Genomic DNA, 13,940 nt, shown 5'->3' on the forward strand with positions numbered 1-13,940 from the left:
TTGGCCGAGCGACTGGTGTGATTCTCACCGTTACCCCACCTAGCGATGACGAAGGAGCGGAAGCTCGCCAATCTGTATCCCAATGTTTGAGTTCATCCACCGCAAGTCGATACAAGGACGGGCCGGGCGCCTCAGAAGGGGTACCGTAGAGCAGCGCTGCGCGAGATGATAGAGGCAAAACCTGAAGTGTGTCAACATGTACAGTATCAGTGTTGTTGTCGCTGTATGTGTATTCTGTTGTCGTCTACTCAAATGGAAACAAAGGCTGTATTTCGCACTCAGCATGGTCCCTGCCCGGGCCAATTCAGAGTCGTCTGGGCCAGCCGTAGATATCCTAACACCACACTGTGGTAGTCACTTGCGAAGCAACATGCTCGCTAACCCCCTCTAGCTACTAGGAAACACGCGCTCGCCTTCGCCAACTCGCCAAATCTCCACCCCACCCTCGCCACCAACGGCAACCACACCCCTCGCCCAATCCAGACTCAACACCTTCTTCCCCTTCTTCTCCAAGCCCTCCCACACCCTGAAGCTCGTCACCGCACTCTTTGTGCTGCGCAGGTCCCACAGGCGGACGACGCCGTCATACGCGCCTGTCAGTAGTTGATGCTCCGTGCCCGCGCTATCCGACGCTGGCGAGACAGCGATGCACGAAGGCGTCGCGGGGTGGAGGAGCGACGCGGTCGAGGCGGTGATGTTCGTCGCGGCCGCGCGGAAGTCGTACTGCGACACGGTGCGGTCCGTCGAGCACGCAAGCGCGGACGTGCCCGCGGGCGTGAGCGCGAGGTCGAGGAACGGCTTCGAGGACGCAGCCTGTGAACGTGCGGGTAACCCGTGAGTTATGGTGAAGCGGGAGAGGAGAGCACTGGGAGACGCACGATGGTATGCGTGCACACGCCGTTCTCGACGTCCCACACGCGGACGGTCGAGTCGAACCCGCAGCTGTACGCCTGCTCGGCGGCGCCCGGGCCGAAGCCATGGCTGAACACGGCTTTGGACACGCGCGCGGTGTGGCTCTTTAGCACGGAGAGCGGGGCTTTGCGCCTGGGGCGCGGCGGGTCGTCCTCGATGCGGCGACGCTTTTTGCGCTCAGTGGGCTCGTCTGCGGGCACCTCGTCCGATGCGGGGACGGAGGTGTCCCAGACGCCGATAAGCCCGTCCCAGGAGGCGGTGAGGAGATGCGAGCCCGAGGCGTTGGCGGATATCGACGCGAGGGGCGCTGTATGTAGGTGAAGAGATGATACAGTCTGTGATTTAACGGGCTGAGCGGAGTCGGATGGGAGGGTGAGGTTGGTCAGGCGCGCGGTGAGGTCGTGCGAAGCGCTGGCGACGAGGTGCGTTGAGGACGATGAGGATGAGGGGACGAGGCAGATGGACGTCGAGGGTGCTGCGTGGATCGCGGCGCTGTGCAACAGCTTTTGGGAGTAGTCGAAGGTACGGATGGTTCCGTCGTAGGACGCTGTGAAAATGTACCTATATACAAGTCAGCTCCCGGCTTTGACGATCGTGCAGCGGCTCCGCATGCGCTCAGGTGTGTCGTTGCTTGGTGGCGGGACCTTACATTCAATTCGTGATAGATGCACGCTGCACGAGAATATATATGACAACTCTTATTGACATACCCGGGTAGTTGACATGAGACTGACGAGACCCAGTCTTCGTGCGGTAATGTGGACATCTTCTGCGGGGGCATCACAGACTCAAAGTACTCTATCTCCAGAGTTTCTTCCTGGACAAGGCGAGAAATTCGTTAAATACAGGCGCATGCCATGACGGTTATGCCACACACCTCCCCGATCCCCTTCTCCGCACACCATTCTGCCAACGTCCCCCGCAGGATTTCGCCCCGCACCAGAAAGTCAAATGGAATCGGCTTGGGCAGAGATAGAGCCTTATTGACTAGCTGGGAAAGCTGGTATCGTTTCCATGATGCTGGTATCATGAACTTTTGTGAAGGCAAGGGATACTCCGTTTGTGTGGTGAAGACCACGGGATGAGATGTTTCCGCAATGATCGAAGCCATGTCAATCTAGTGTCTTCGTTCGTCTCCTCAGCAGTAGAAGTAAGGCCAACAAGTCCTGGCTGCAGCGGGACTCGAAGTAGGAGGAGGAGGGAGGAGAGACGGCGGATAGACGCTCGGCCAAAAGATTCGCCTTCACGCTGTCACACCGATCGCGTCGAGGTAACGCGCCGTCACGCGTCCTGGACGCAGGGTGTGACCATCGATCACATGCTACGGACGTTCCTTATTGGCTGAAGCGATGTTGTCTGCTACTGCTGCAGGGTCGCGTACTACGTATCGAGTTTCCTATGATCGTTTCTTACGCAGCAGTGAGTCAAAACACACCATGTGGAAACTTCAATACTAGATACAGCGAATAAATTGACCAATGATCACAACTTCCCCTTCTCCAACTTATTGATGTACGCCACCCCAGCACCGAGGCAAACCTAGCAGATGAGACAAAACGAGCCATCAGTTACCAAGCCCGCCCTCGACGCCAATATCACACTCACCTTCCCAGTGGTCACATTCTTCGTGACGAACGTCACCTCCGTCGTCCCATCGGGGCCAGGACCCACCTCCCAGACCGCCGTCTCGAGCGCATCGCCCGGCTTGACGGGCGCGGTGAAGCGCAGCGCGAAGAAACGCAGCGACTTGGGGTCGTTCCCGCCGATCGCACTCACGAGCGCGCGCGCAGCAAAGCCGTACGTCGCCAGGCCGTGCAGGATCACCCCGCCGAAGCCGGATGCCTGGCCAATACTCGGGTCTGCGCGGAGCCATCAATTCAGCTAGGAGTTGGGGCTTTGTGGAAGGGCAGGTCGAGTGGGAGGTACGTACCGATGTGCAGCATGTTATAGTCGCCGCTGAGCCGATAGAGTATGGCCTGCTCGGGCTTAGTTTCGTCCCGAATGACCCAGTCGGGCTTCCTGTCCTTCGGGACGGGCTTTGCTTGCGGAGGGCCTGCGATGCGCTTGGAGAAGTTTGCGCCTGTCGGCCGTGCGCCGAGGTTGAACGCGGCAGACTACGGGAGGTCAGGAGTAAGTGTGGCGGGGAGAAGATGAGTACGCACGTAGAGCTTCGCGTAGGGTGTTCCTTGTGCGTCGACAAGTACGGTCTCGCCCTCGACGAGCAGGCCAGTTTCTGCGACATCGTTAGTGCTGAAGAGTACTGGCAGCACAATACCCATGCTTACTGTTCTCCGTGACGCCTGTGACGCGTCTCTTCAACTTCCATCCGGACCCGCTGACCGCCGGGAGTGGCTTGAGGATTTCAATGCTTTGTGAAGCATGCACCTGGTAGGAGTTGCACATGAGCATCGCCACGTCGGCGCAGAATTGGAACGTACGACACGATCAGGGTTCAACTTCGGAAGGCCTGGCGTTGACTTCCCGCCCCCCATGAGCTGCCGGAAGTCGACGACGTCCTGACTCGTGCCCTTGAAGCCAAGGACGACGGGGTATGTCGGAAATGGTGCCCATGCCTTGTCTTGCATGGTCTCAGTTGCTATCCTTAACGTAACAGGTCCAGAAACACCTTACCGAGTTCTATGGTGGCAGTTGAGTTACGCTGAGTTCGCACGAGACAGTCAATGCGCACCGTTCACCAAAGAAAGGTCATCCTTCTTCGCACCAATACCAACTGCGTAGACCAGCAAGTCCCTCTGATTCCAGGCAACCTGCGCAAACATGTCAGGTCAGGCGGCGTTTCCTTCAGGTCGTACGCACGGGTTTGTCCTCTTCCTGGTACCCGACGGCTTTGGCTAGATCGACGCCCGACATCGTGGATGGCTGGTGAAGTGTGCGGGGATGGGAAGCTGTTCACGCGTGTTTATATGGCCCGTGGAATTCGTCTCGGGCATCGGGGGGAGGATGGACGGATTCATACCGGACCAGTTCACATGATTGATCCTGCTGAGCCGCCAAGTATCGTCACACGACGCGACGCGTCGGTGGCGCCACTCGATCGCGCGTACGGCGTCTTTCTTCCCGACCACCATGTCCTCCGCTACATCCCTCGCGCGCAAACGGCGCATACATGAGGTATATGCTATGGAAATTGACTGCGACAACCTCGTAGCAGGTTCATCTACCTCGATCGTGCCCTCAGATGTTGGCGAGCGCGATCGGTACTCAGCGGGACCGGAGGACGGTATGAATCCTGGAGTCGGTGGTGAAGACTCGCAGGAGCTACTGCAGCATATACCCGCGCCTTGGAAGGAAGAGCGTGAGGCGCGCGGGCTTAGCCTCCACGGCCACCGTAGTCTGAAAGACTTCCTTGTACAATCGAGTAACTCCGCTGGGGACACTTCTGCGGGGCCCCCGCCGCAAGAGCCTGCTGCAGATGGCCGCATATGGCCTGCTGGCGCGACAATCCCCCCTTCTCCACACGGTAAGTCTCGCGAAGTGGTACCAGGCCCCGGGGCATCGCTGATAGCGAGAACGTCGGCAGAATTCTTCGCGCGCACAGTGACAAAGCTTGCGCGGAAGATGAAGATGCCTCCCCCTCAGTTTGCGAAACCAGCGCCAGAGCCGACCAATCAGGCTCAGCCGCACTCGGTGGGAACCACCAGAGCACCTGAGCCACCCGCTGCGCCTGTAACGCAACCCACTAAATCCAACAAATTACCAAACAAAACTCCAGATGCGCCTGCAGTCAAGGCTAGCGAAGCCGCGCAGCAGGCTACTACTAGTGCGACGTCTCAGGCTCAGGACACGTCAAACGCACCAGCAGTTACGACACATGCCGCAACTGTTTCTCAGTCTGCATCTACTATCCAGACACCCGCTGAGGATATTCCGGTCTCTTCAGGATCGAACTCGCAGGCAGCACCAGGACCGACAGCGATGGACGCCCAGCCTGCTGATCCCAGCGTGCTCCCTATGCCGCCGCCTCAGGCTGCGCGCCCGCCTAAGCCCCGAAGGCTACCCCGAGGCCGGCCATGAACCATGCCGAATTCGCTACGCTGTTGCGCAGCTGTTTCTCGACTGAGGACGACGTGGCTCAGGACTCGGTGACGAAGCTCAAGGAGTTCGCGAAGGGCGACGCGGGAGTGGCGCGGGTGTATGCGCTCACGAAGCAGATGCTCGCAGAGCAGCACGCGTTGTTCGTACAGCGGATGCAGGACGAGGGCGCACAGCTCCTGGAGGCCGAGCTGTTCCATGCCTGGCTCGTCGATTGCGGGAGTCTCGTTTCGTTGATGAGTGTGCGTCTAGCATTCTAGACGATGACTTCTGGCTGACTTCAGGGTGCTCAGCGTTTGTTGCGCGTGCATCGCCCGCCATCGTGGAGGCCTGTCCCCGGGCTTGCCAGGATCGCTTTCGCGGTGGGGTCCGCCCTGTTCAACCTACAGAAGGACGGCGGCATGTTCGACGTCTCCTGGCAGGCGTCCGCTGACGGCTCCCCTCCGCGAAGCGTCGCCAAATCCACGACGCCTACAGACAAGGACAGCATCGCCGCCGCCGGAGTCAAAGTGCGGACCACTCTGTCGAACTACGACGATGACTTGGTCGCGATCGTCCTGCGGTACAGGGCGGAGCACCGCTCCGGAGGCAACACAATGCGGGCTTGCGAGAAGCGGTTGGGTGCTGCCCTGACGGGGATGGCGCAGAGGGCGGGGATCGGTGCGCCAGAAAGTCCCGCGGATTGTATGAAGAAGAGCAGGCGGGCTATGCTGCAATGGGCGGAGAACGTGGCTGGCAAGGGACTGTGAAAACTAGGAATGAGGACTTACGAAGACTGCGTCATGGTGTTCAATTGCAAGAAATGACTGTACGATAACATGGACCATCCGGATCCACACGCCAATGTGCCTGTTCGCGATTCCTCGTGTAATACTAGAACCTACAGAGTATACCTGAAGTCGGGGGCACGGTCTCCCATCCTTCTCAGCTCCTCGGCACTGTATTTTACTCCCCTTTCCTCCAACTGGCGCTGCTCGATGTCTCTCCGTCTGTTAACCCACTTGTACGCCAGAACGGTCAATGGCAGGAACACCAGGCCGATGCCCACGAACATCAATTCGATTGCGTCTGGAGAGCATATCGGTGAGCGTGATGCTAGGTGAGTAGGGGATACGCACGTCCAAGAATATACCTCGGCGCATCCTGCGAGAGGTATATGTTGCTGGCTATCGCTCCTGCAAAGTTGCCAATGCCGATCTGGATACCCATACCGGCTGCACGCTTGTACTGCCCTGCAAGATTGTTACCGAGCCTAGTCCACACCTCGTTGTGAGATGTCTACATTAACGCAGTAATAAGACTGGTTCTCACCATGCGACGATGCCCGGAAGCGCGGCGTACGCCCCAGAGACGCAGAAGAACGTCCCGAAATATTTCACGCCGACCGGAGCATCAGAGATATTGATCGCGTAGCCGATGAGACACATCATGAGCCCAGCGAGGATGAACGGCGAGCGCATCTGCAGCATGTCGGATGATACCGCGAATACGATGAGTGTGATCACTGGATAGGGTTTAGTAGCGGTGTGGAGGCTACAGATACAAGGCGTACCTCCACAGACGTAGGGCGGGACAGTGAGTAGCTCGCTGATGGCGGTGTTGTACCCGAAGCTAGGGAAAAATAGGTGAGGTTCGTCACTGGGGCACCCCTTCAGCTGAGCAAGTATACCTGTTGATGATGGATCTGTGGGGGTCATTAATTTGGGTTCACGGACGAAGCCATGATTTGGCGACTCACGGAAGAAATAGGGATATGCCATACACTGTACCCGATATGGATGTTAGATTCGGCCGGCTGCGATGTGCTTGAGCAACTCACAAGGAACGACAATCCCGAAGTATACCACGATTTGCATCCAGATCTGTGATGGCAGATTATTAGCGAGCTCACCGATGTCGCTCATGCAAGCATCCGCACCTGCCAATCTAGTACGGCCGCTTTCAGATGCCGTATCTCAAACCGTTCTTCCTCTCCAACTGACGAGTTGTCAAACTCTGGGTACGTAGTGAGCAAGCGCGATGCTTCGACTTCTTGATCGTGAGCTTACTCTTTCTCCACATCAGAAATGCCCGCTCGTCTTCGGTCAGAAACTTCGCGGTGTCAGGGAAGTCGACCAGGACTGGTGTGTGTGAGCAAATGGCGGCACCTCAGACAGGGAAGCGACCTACTGAAGCAAGCTGCAAGGCCGACGATGACAGTCAAGATCCCCTCCAGAATCTACATCGCATGAATGAATAGCAGAGTGAAGCAAGCAAGACATCGTGACTGACGAAGATCCACGACCATCCGAGCAAGCCTGCAGTCCCGGACATGAAAGAGATGCCGTAGGCAAACAACCCGGAGAACGCGCCTGGGCAAAGTTATCTTCCCTCCTTGGCTCGAATGAGATTCAGGAGAGCCTACCTGCTAGTGTGGCACCCCCCTCGAAGATTGCGATCCGGTATTGAAGCATATATCGCGGATACCAGAGTGTCATACTAGACCAGGCAGCACGAGCGAAGAGAAGTCAGTGTCGTGAACTGCTGCAAACAACTATGGTGAAGACGCACTAGTACATCACCCCGGGGAACAGTCCTGCTTCGGAAATGCCAAGAAGGATGCGGACGCCCACTAGCTGTGGATACCTATTGTACAGGAGAGGGTATTGAGAAGCGCTCAACCTGAACAGGAATACAATTAGGATACTTGCGATTTCACTATTCCCATCAGCGTCCTGTAGGGTATGGTTAGTCGTCGCTACAGCTGCGTTGATCGGGGCATATGCAGCACTTGCATGATTATCCCCCATACGATCTGCGGAGCAAAGCATGAGTCTCCTGTACGAGCCCAACACGGGTACAACTTACGGTGATCCCTGTAAGCCACCTACGTGTGTCGATACCTTGAGCACGTCGTCAGAGTGAGCGCAAGGACAACCTACCGCGAAGGGCGGAATTTCTTCAACACAAGACTGCCAACCAATCAGTCTTCTTCAAATCTGTGAGACCAGTGCTGACTTCGCTGGCACACCGAAAATGCAATACGGCTGTCGAGGACACGCGCTGAGTATTTGACAGTGGGATACATGCCAGACCGGCGAGCTCACTATGAAATACATCGTCTATCACAATGTTACACCGTTGGTTGTAGTGCGAGGCAATAAGGAAACGTACCAAAGCAATATTGTACTTATGACCAGTCAGATTCAGTTGTGTTGTCAGGCCTTGTAGCTTGGCATTGCCTGAGAACTACGATGAGCAACGTAGGTTCACTACATGGCGCAGTGGATGGCAGTCAGCGCACCAATATTTCCTGCCATGCCTTATTCAGCGCGTCTCGCTCAGAGTCCAGGCATTTGACGTACCTCTATCCATGAATGAACACAAGTACATGATCGTCAATATTGGGAGGATTCGCAAGTCGACTTTGCGCCACAGTTTCTTCTCTTGCTCCGGTGTAAGGACCGGCGGTCCCGCTTGCTCGATTTCCTCCTTCCCTTCTGAAGAAGCCATATACCCCATCGCACGGGCGTCCGTCTTCTCGCCATCGACACTTCCGGTCGAGCTTGCTCGGGTCGGCATGTTGGTCGCAGGAAGTAAAGGCCTCGCCAGAGCGGAGTGCGTTCATCGCAGCTCGTTCATGTTACGTATCGTACCATACTGCGACATCAATTGTATATTGACACCTACCCAGCTGACCGCGATTCCATGTTGGAAGTTGGTTCTGTGTCACCGCATCATCGGAAGAGCAATCAGGAGTGCAGATAGAGGGGCATACTGGGGGCATATGAGCGCTAGGTGCGTCGCGTGATACAGGCCTGTGCGTACCCATTGGCATCAGAGGACCCGGCGTCACCTACTGGATCTACCAAGGATCTACAATACGTATCCAAGCTCGGCGCGAGGAGCGGTGGGTTTCTTGCGGTAGGCACTTTGAATGCTATGGCGAGGTGGCAAGCCTCCGAGGATCCATCACGAGTCTAAGTGGATGGACACTACGTAGTACTTCCACACAGTACGGTGCTTGCCAGTCATGACGACTAGTGAAGATGTTGCACTTCGTATTACATACGAGATATATGAGAAACTGAGCGAGGCTTTGAGAGGTCCCAGATTGAAGTAGATTGAAGCGTAGATTCCAAACTGCATTCGAATTGCCGGCGAATATGTTTCGATCCAGTGGTGCGGTACATGCGACATGATGCTCGAGGAGTCAATGGTAGCGTACCTACGTAGCACATAGGCCACTGCCAGTAAGTCGTTGCCAAGCAAGTTCGTAATACCGGGCAGCCACTGGCCACCAGTGCCGCGCTGGCGGCTGCGGGAGCACGTAGGAACACGATCACGTGCATGAACCACTTGACGCGTACAAAAGTTGTTCGCGTCTTTCTTCATTGCCGCGACCATATGGTCCCAATTCCAAGCTGCCAACAGCAATAGGGCCTGATATAACTCACCTATGTGACTCAATAATCGCGAAACAGCAACAATCTTGAACGAGGAGACTTCAGTTCATAGGTAAGCAAGTACTAGTGAACCTGAAACAGGGCGCATATACTCACCTCGCTCACACCTCAAACTTTGAAGGGTCAGTGAATCTATTTGATCTGAATGTTTTTGAGCAAAGCTGCAAGTGTTTTACAAAGGCTTGCCAGTGTCCGAGTCCAAAGCAATATTTATGCATTTTCAACATTACTCTGGGGAGGGATAGAGGGAGTCGGCGGAAGCAGCGAGGATGGACCGCTTTGACCCGGAGATGCCTTCCAAACGATGTAACAAGCTGGATGAAAGGCTACCCGAGAAATAGGTGAATAGTCTTATCAAACTCCATGCCGACATATCCTGCTGCAGCTATACTTGCACAGATTTCAGAAGGCGGACGCCTCCATTTGGCCGAACTGCGGAGTGACACAAGAGACGATGTACTACTTCTTGATGGAGTGTGCGGCCTTCAACGAACCAAGAACCCGACTCGCACGCGATGCAGGACCAGCGGCGCGATCAATGAAGGACCTGTTGATCGCGCCGAGCAAACTATGAAGCCACTAAGTATTCCTGTACATCCACAATACCAACCGCGTACAGTGGTATGGAGCTGAAGGACAAGACGGCAAAGGGAAAGCAACGCGGCGAAGGCAGCACACAGTAAGGTAGGCCTGACGACGCATTCCGTTCGACTCCACATTCGACTCGCCCGAGGCTACGGCGAATGGCCATGCTATGACGACGAACAGGAGGATACTCACGAGTCAGAAGTGTACATATGGCTTTGTTGTTAGTGACAATGAAGGGACTCAACAACCACACAAACCAAAACATGACTCTGAGTAATGGTGCGTGTCTTTTCGATCAGATGTTTATGAAAGCTGATGGTGCTCGAAGACCACGACGTATTGCAGCAGCGAGCAAGGGTGGTCGGACCCTCACAGCCGAAGGCCGAGTCGACAGCTGGTACCTCATACGGTTGGAACAACAACATAGGCGTGCACGTCTCCATATCAGCACGGTAAGTTTATCTGAGTAGTATTTGGAGAAACATGGCAACTCTCACCACTTCAGTCGTCGTTGCGCGGGCGCTACCCGTAACCGAGGTCGCTGCATCACATGATGGTACCCGACGCTCCGAACGACGCGGACATGTACACGCGGCTAGGCAACAAGCCTTAACGCGTTTGCTTTGATCGACCACCACCGGTGGAGACTGTATATCCCGAATCACCCTGCGGTACTGTAACCGCACCTCTTCGCTACGTGCAAGTTGCGAAGCACAGCAATCTTCAATTGGAGGTACAGGTTTGCTGGTGAGTATCGCAAATGGAGTCGTCCCCGAGTCGTCCAACGATTGCCCCGTATCGGAGAGGCCGTGTTACAACGTGTTCAGCGCATGCAGAGCCCTCGTACGCATCCATCCGATTTCATCACCATTGCATCAGGCTGTGTGGCACCGCACTCTTTCATATTGCTTCTTCCGGCCTGCGTGCGTTGACAATGACATTCGAGCGCTAGCCATCTTCCCATCTGTCTCCCTCGACGCCTCAATCTGACTCTGAAAGGTTCCCCACTACTAAACGACCGGCAACAACCGATAGCCCTATTGTGCGGCGCTTTGACCCTGACAAGGCAAGCAACACAAAGCGCATCGGTCGGAGTCATTCAGCGGCACCGCCCATAGTCGGAGCCACGTATATAAGACGCACACCGCACGACCATCGCCAACACACACCCTTGTTATGGACGCTCAGCTGCAAAACCTTCGCAACCGGATGAAGGCGCGTGCAGTATTCAACAATATGCAATCCGGCTCTCTCTTTGTCGCTTGTGAGTGACACATCTCTTTGTGTCCATATTGCTCAGTTAATGACTCAATCGCAGCACAAGCGGACGGTGGTAGTCCAAACTACCCACCCGTGGCGGTGCCCACAGGCCAGGGAGAAACGGTGGAGTTCGATCCTGCCGCCGCGACGCCGCAGGTGGACGAGGACCCTGTCCCGGACGCTCCCACAGGGACAGTGCTCGCGGTTAAGCACCTGCACGAAGTGTTTGATCAGATGAAGCACGAGTACATCATCAAGCCTGCGCCCGCAGAGTCTGCCAACGAGAGCAAGCGGGACAGCTCGAAGTACGCGGCGTATGCGTTCACTGTGATTCGGCGCTTCATTCCCACGGGCCAGCTCGGGGCCAAAACGTATAACGTCACTACTTTCCTCGAGATACACAGCACGCAATTGGTGGAAGTTGGGAAGGAAGTCATTGGACAGACGCAGGGCATCTCGTGGACTGCGAAGCCGCTTCGTGTGCGTCTTTCTGTTCTCCGCTGCGTGACAATTGACTGACGCCACATCCGCGGCAGATCAACCCTCAGATTCTCCTCGGGTGGCTCCCGGAGCTGAAGGCGCACCTTGAAGCTCTGACGGCAAAGGTTGAAACTGAACCGGAAGACTCGCCTCTTCGCCTCAAACACGCTCACCTGACCCACCTTATCGACTACCTCACTACCACACATGCGTCGAAGCTCGGCTCGCTCGCATCCCTACTCGCACACGACGAGATCACGTTCGACATGCTCTGGGCGCTCTATGTGCCGCGCAAGACGATTCTCTACACCCTATGCCCCGTCACGGACGAGCCACGCGCAGTGCGTCTCACACACGCGGAGCTGTGCCAGAAGCTCGATCCGCAGGGTGCGGTGCCCGCCGCGCACGACCCCACGGGACTGATAGTCGGTCGGCAGGACGGCACGCAGAACATGCAGTACATCTGGCGGCTCGTCGTCGACTATGTCGAGGCGGACATCGCCGACGCGAGTGATGTGCGCCGGCGGGACGCACCGCCCGGCTTCGGTTATTCCGGCCTTGGGGTCGTCTTGGACATCCCGACGTTCACCGGCACGAAGAAGATTTCGGAGCTGCCCGTGTTTCCTATCGAGTACTACGCGGGACCGGGAGGCGTCGAGGGCTTGAAGGCGCGGTTGATTGCTCGCGGGAAGAAGTGGGCGAACGTCGCAGGAGGCGTGCATCACCTTTTCTATCACGGTATCGCGTCCAGATGGCACACCAAATCGTATGTCAAGCATAGCGTGAGTACTTCTCTCTTTCGATGGATCAGGGGCTTTGACAGGTTGCCTTCAGGTCAGGTCTCGAATCATGATCGATCGAAGTGCGTCATTCCAACCTTGATGCTGTACGGAGAGTTTATGATCTGACCATGCGCCTCTGTGTAATAGAGACCTTCGCGGATACGGCTCCGAACTACCCAAGGTTCCCGTATGTGACCAAGACGCTGGATGGGAAGGAGATCGACAAGCATGCGCGGCGCGCTGGCGTCTCTGCAGAGGGCCAGACAAGTTCCGAGGCCCGCGAGCTGACTGACGACGAGCTTTTGCTCACGACGCCTATCGTGTATGGTTTCAGTCTCGCAGACAAACAGTGGAGTGCGTGATTTTCAGTTCGACGTTTTAAGATACTTTTCTCACGGAACAACAGTGGAATTTGTTGTAGAGCAAGTCACGCCTTTCGAGTGGAACGACGAGGCGTTCGAACAATTGGTTATCCCGGCACAGCACAAAATGGTACTCAAGACGCTGGTGGACACCTACAATACTGGGTCCACTACGAAGTTCGATGACTTCATCTCTGGGAAAGGTCTTGGCCTCGTCATTAATCTGTTCGGCAACCCTGGTACTGGTAAGGCAGCCCCAGACTAGTCTTTGGGATGCTTGAGTTCAATTGTTCTTGTAGGCAAGAGTCTTACTGCGGAGGCCATGAGCGAACGTAAGTGATTGCTTCCTGATATCACGTTCCGTACTCGCTGACGTACTACTGCCTTTTAGATGTTCGCAGTAAGTCGTATAAAGTGATGATAGAAGGACTTTGCTGACCATCTCTACCCTCAGAACCTCTCTACGTCGTCGGAGCAGCAGACCTTGGCACGAACGCGGAAGCCGTAGACGCGAACCTGACCACTGTCTTTAAGATCTCTGCAGCCTGGGGAGCCGTGGTCCTCATCGATGAGGCTGATGTATTCCTAGAGGAACGTTCTCTCCAATTCCTGGAACGTAATGCCATGGTCGCCGTCTTCCTGAGACAACTAGAGTGAGAATATTGCCTTTAGTATATACCATCACGGCATTGCTGACCTGCCGTATACAGATACTTCCGCGGAATCCTCTTCCTGACGACCAACCGTGTCCGCGTGTTCGACGAGGCTTTCCAATCTCGTATCCACGTTTCCCTCCGCTACCAGGACCTCACGCCCTCCGCCCGCCGCCAGATATGGGTTGCCTTCATGGCCAAGGTGAACGGAGCCTTGCCGAATGGAGGCCTCTCTTCAGAGGAGCTGCGCGAGCTCGGCGAGAAGAAAATCAACGGGCGCCAGATCAAGAACGTCGTGAAGACCGCCGGCGCGCTTGCCGTGGGTCGACAGGAGAAGTTCGGTTACGCCCACTTGAGGCAAGTCCTGGATCTCATGGAGCAATTTGATACCAGGTGAGTATCGGG

At 55.9% G+C, this 13,940-nt stretch overlaps 1 protein-coding gene across 1 annotated transcript; it reads right to left on the reverse strand.

The window, feature by feature from the left end:
* Nucleotides 1-2,394: 2,394 nt before the first annotated feature.
* Nucleotides 2,395-3,783, reverse strand: B0H18DRAFT_1131387 (peroxisomal dehydratase; the record flags this gene model as incomplete). Its single annotated transcript, XM_048035503.1, has 9 exons — nt 2,395-2,451; nt 2,518-2,771; nt 2,843-3,026; nt 3,075-3,145; nt 3,198-3,297; nt 3,351-3,490; nt 3,544-3,549; nt 3,602-3,680; nt 3,730-3,783. 9 exons carry the CDS (start codon nt 3,781-3,783, stop codon nt 2,395-2,397), a joined length of 945 nt encoding a protein of 314 aa, XP_047884360.1.
* Nucleotides 3,784-13,940: the final 10,157 nt, after the last annotated feature.

Source organism: Fomitopsis serialis (genome assembly GCF_022376445.1).
Source record: "Fomitopsis serialis strain Sig1Antser10 chromosome Unknown B0H18scaffold_640, whole genome shotgun sequence".
Taxonomy (NCBI): Eukaryota; Fungi; Basidiomycota; class Agaricomycetes; order Polyporales; family Fomitopsidaceae; genus Fomitopsis; species Fomitopsis serialis.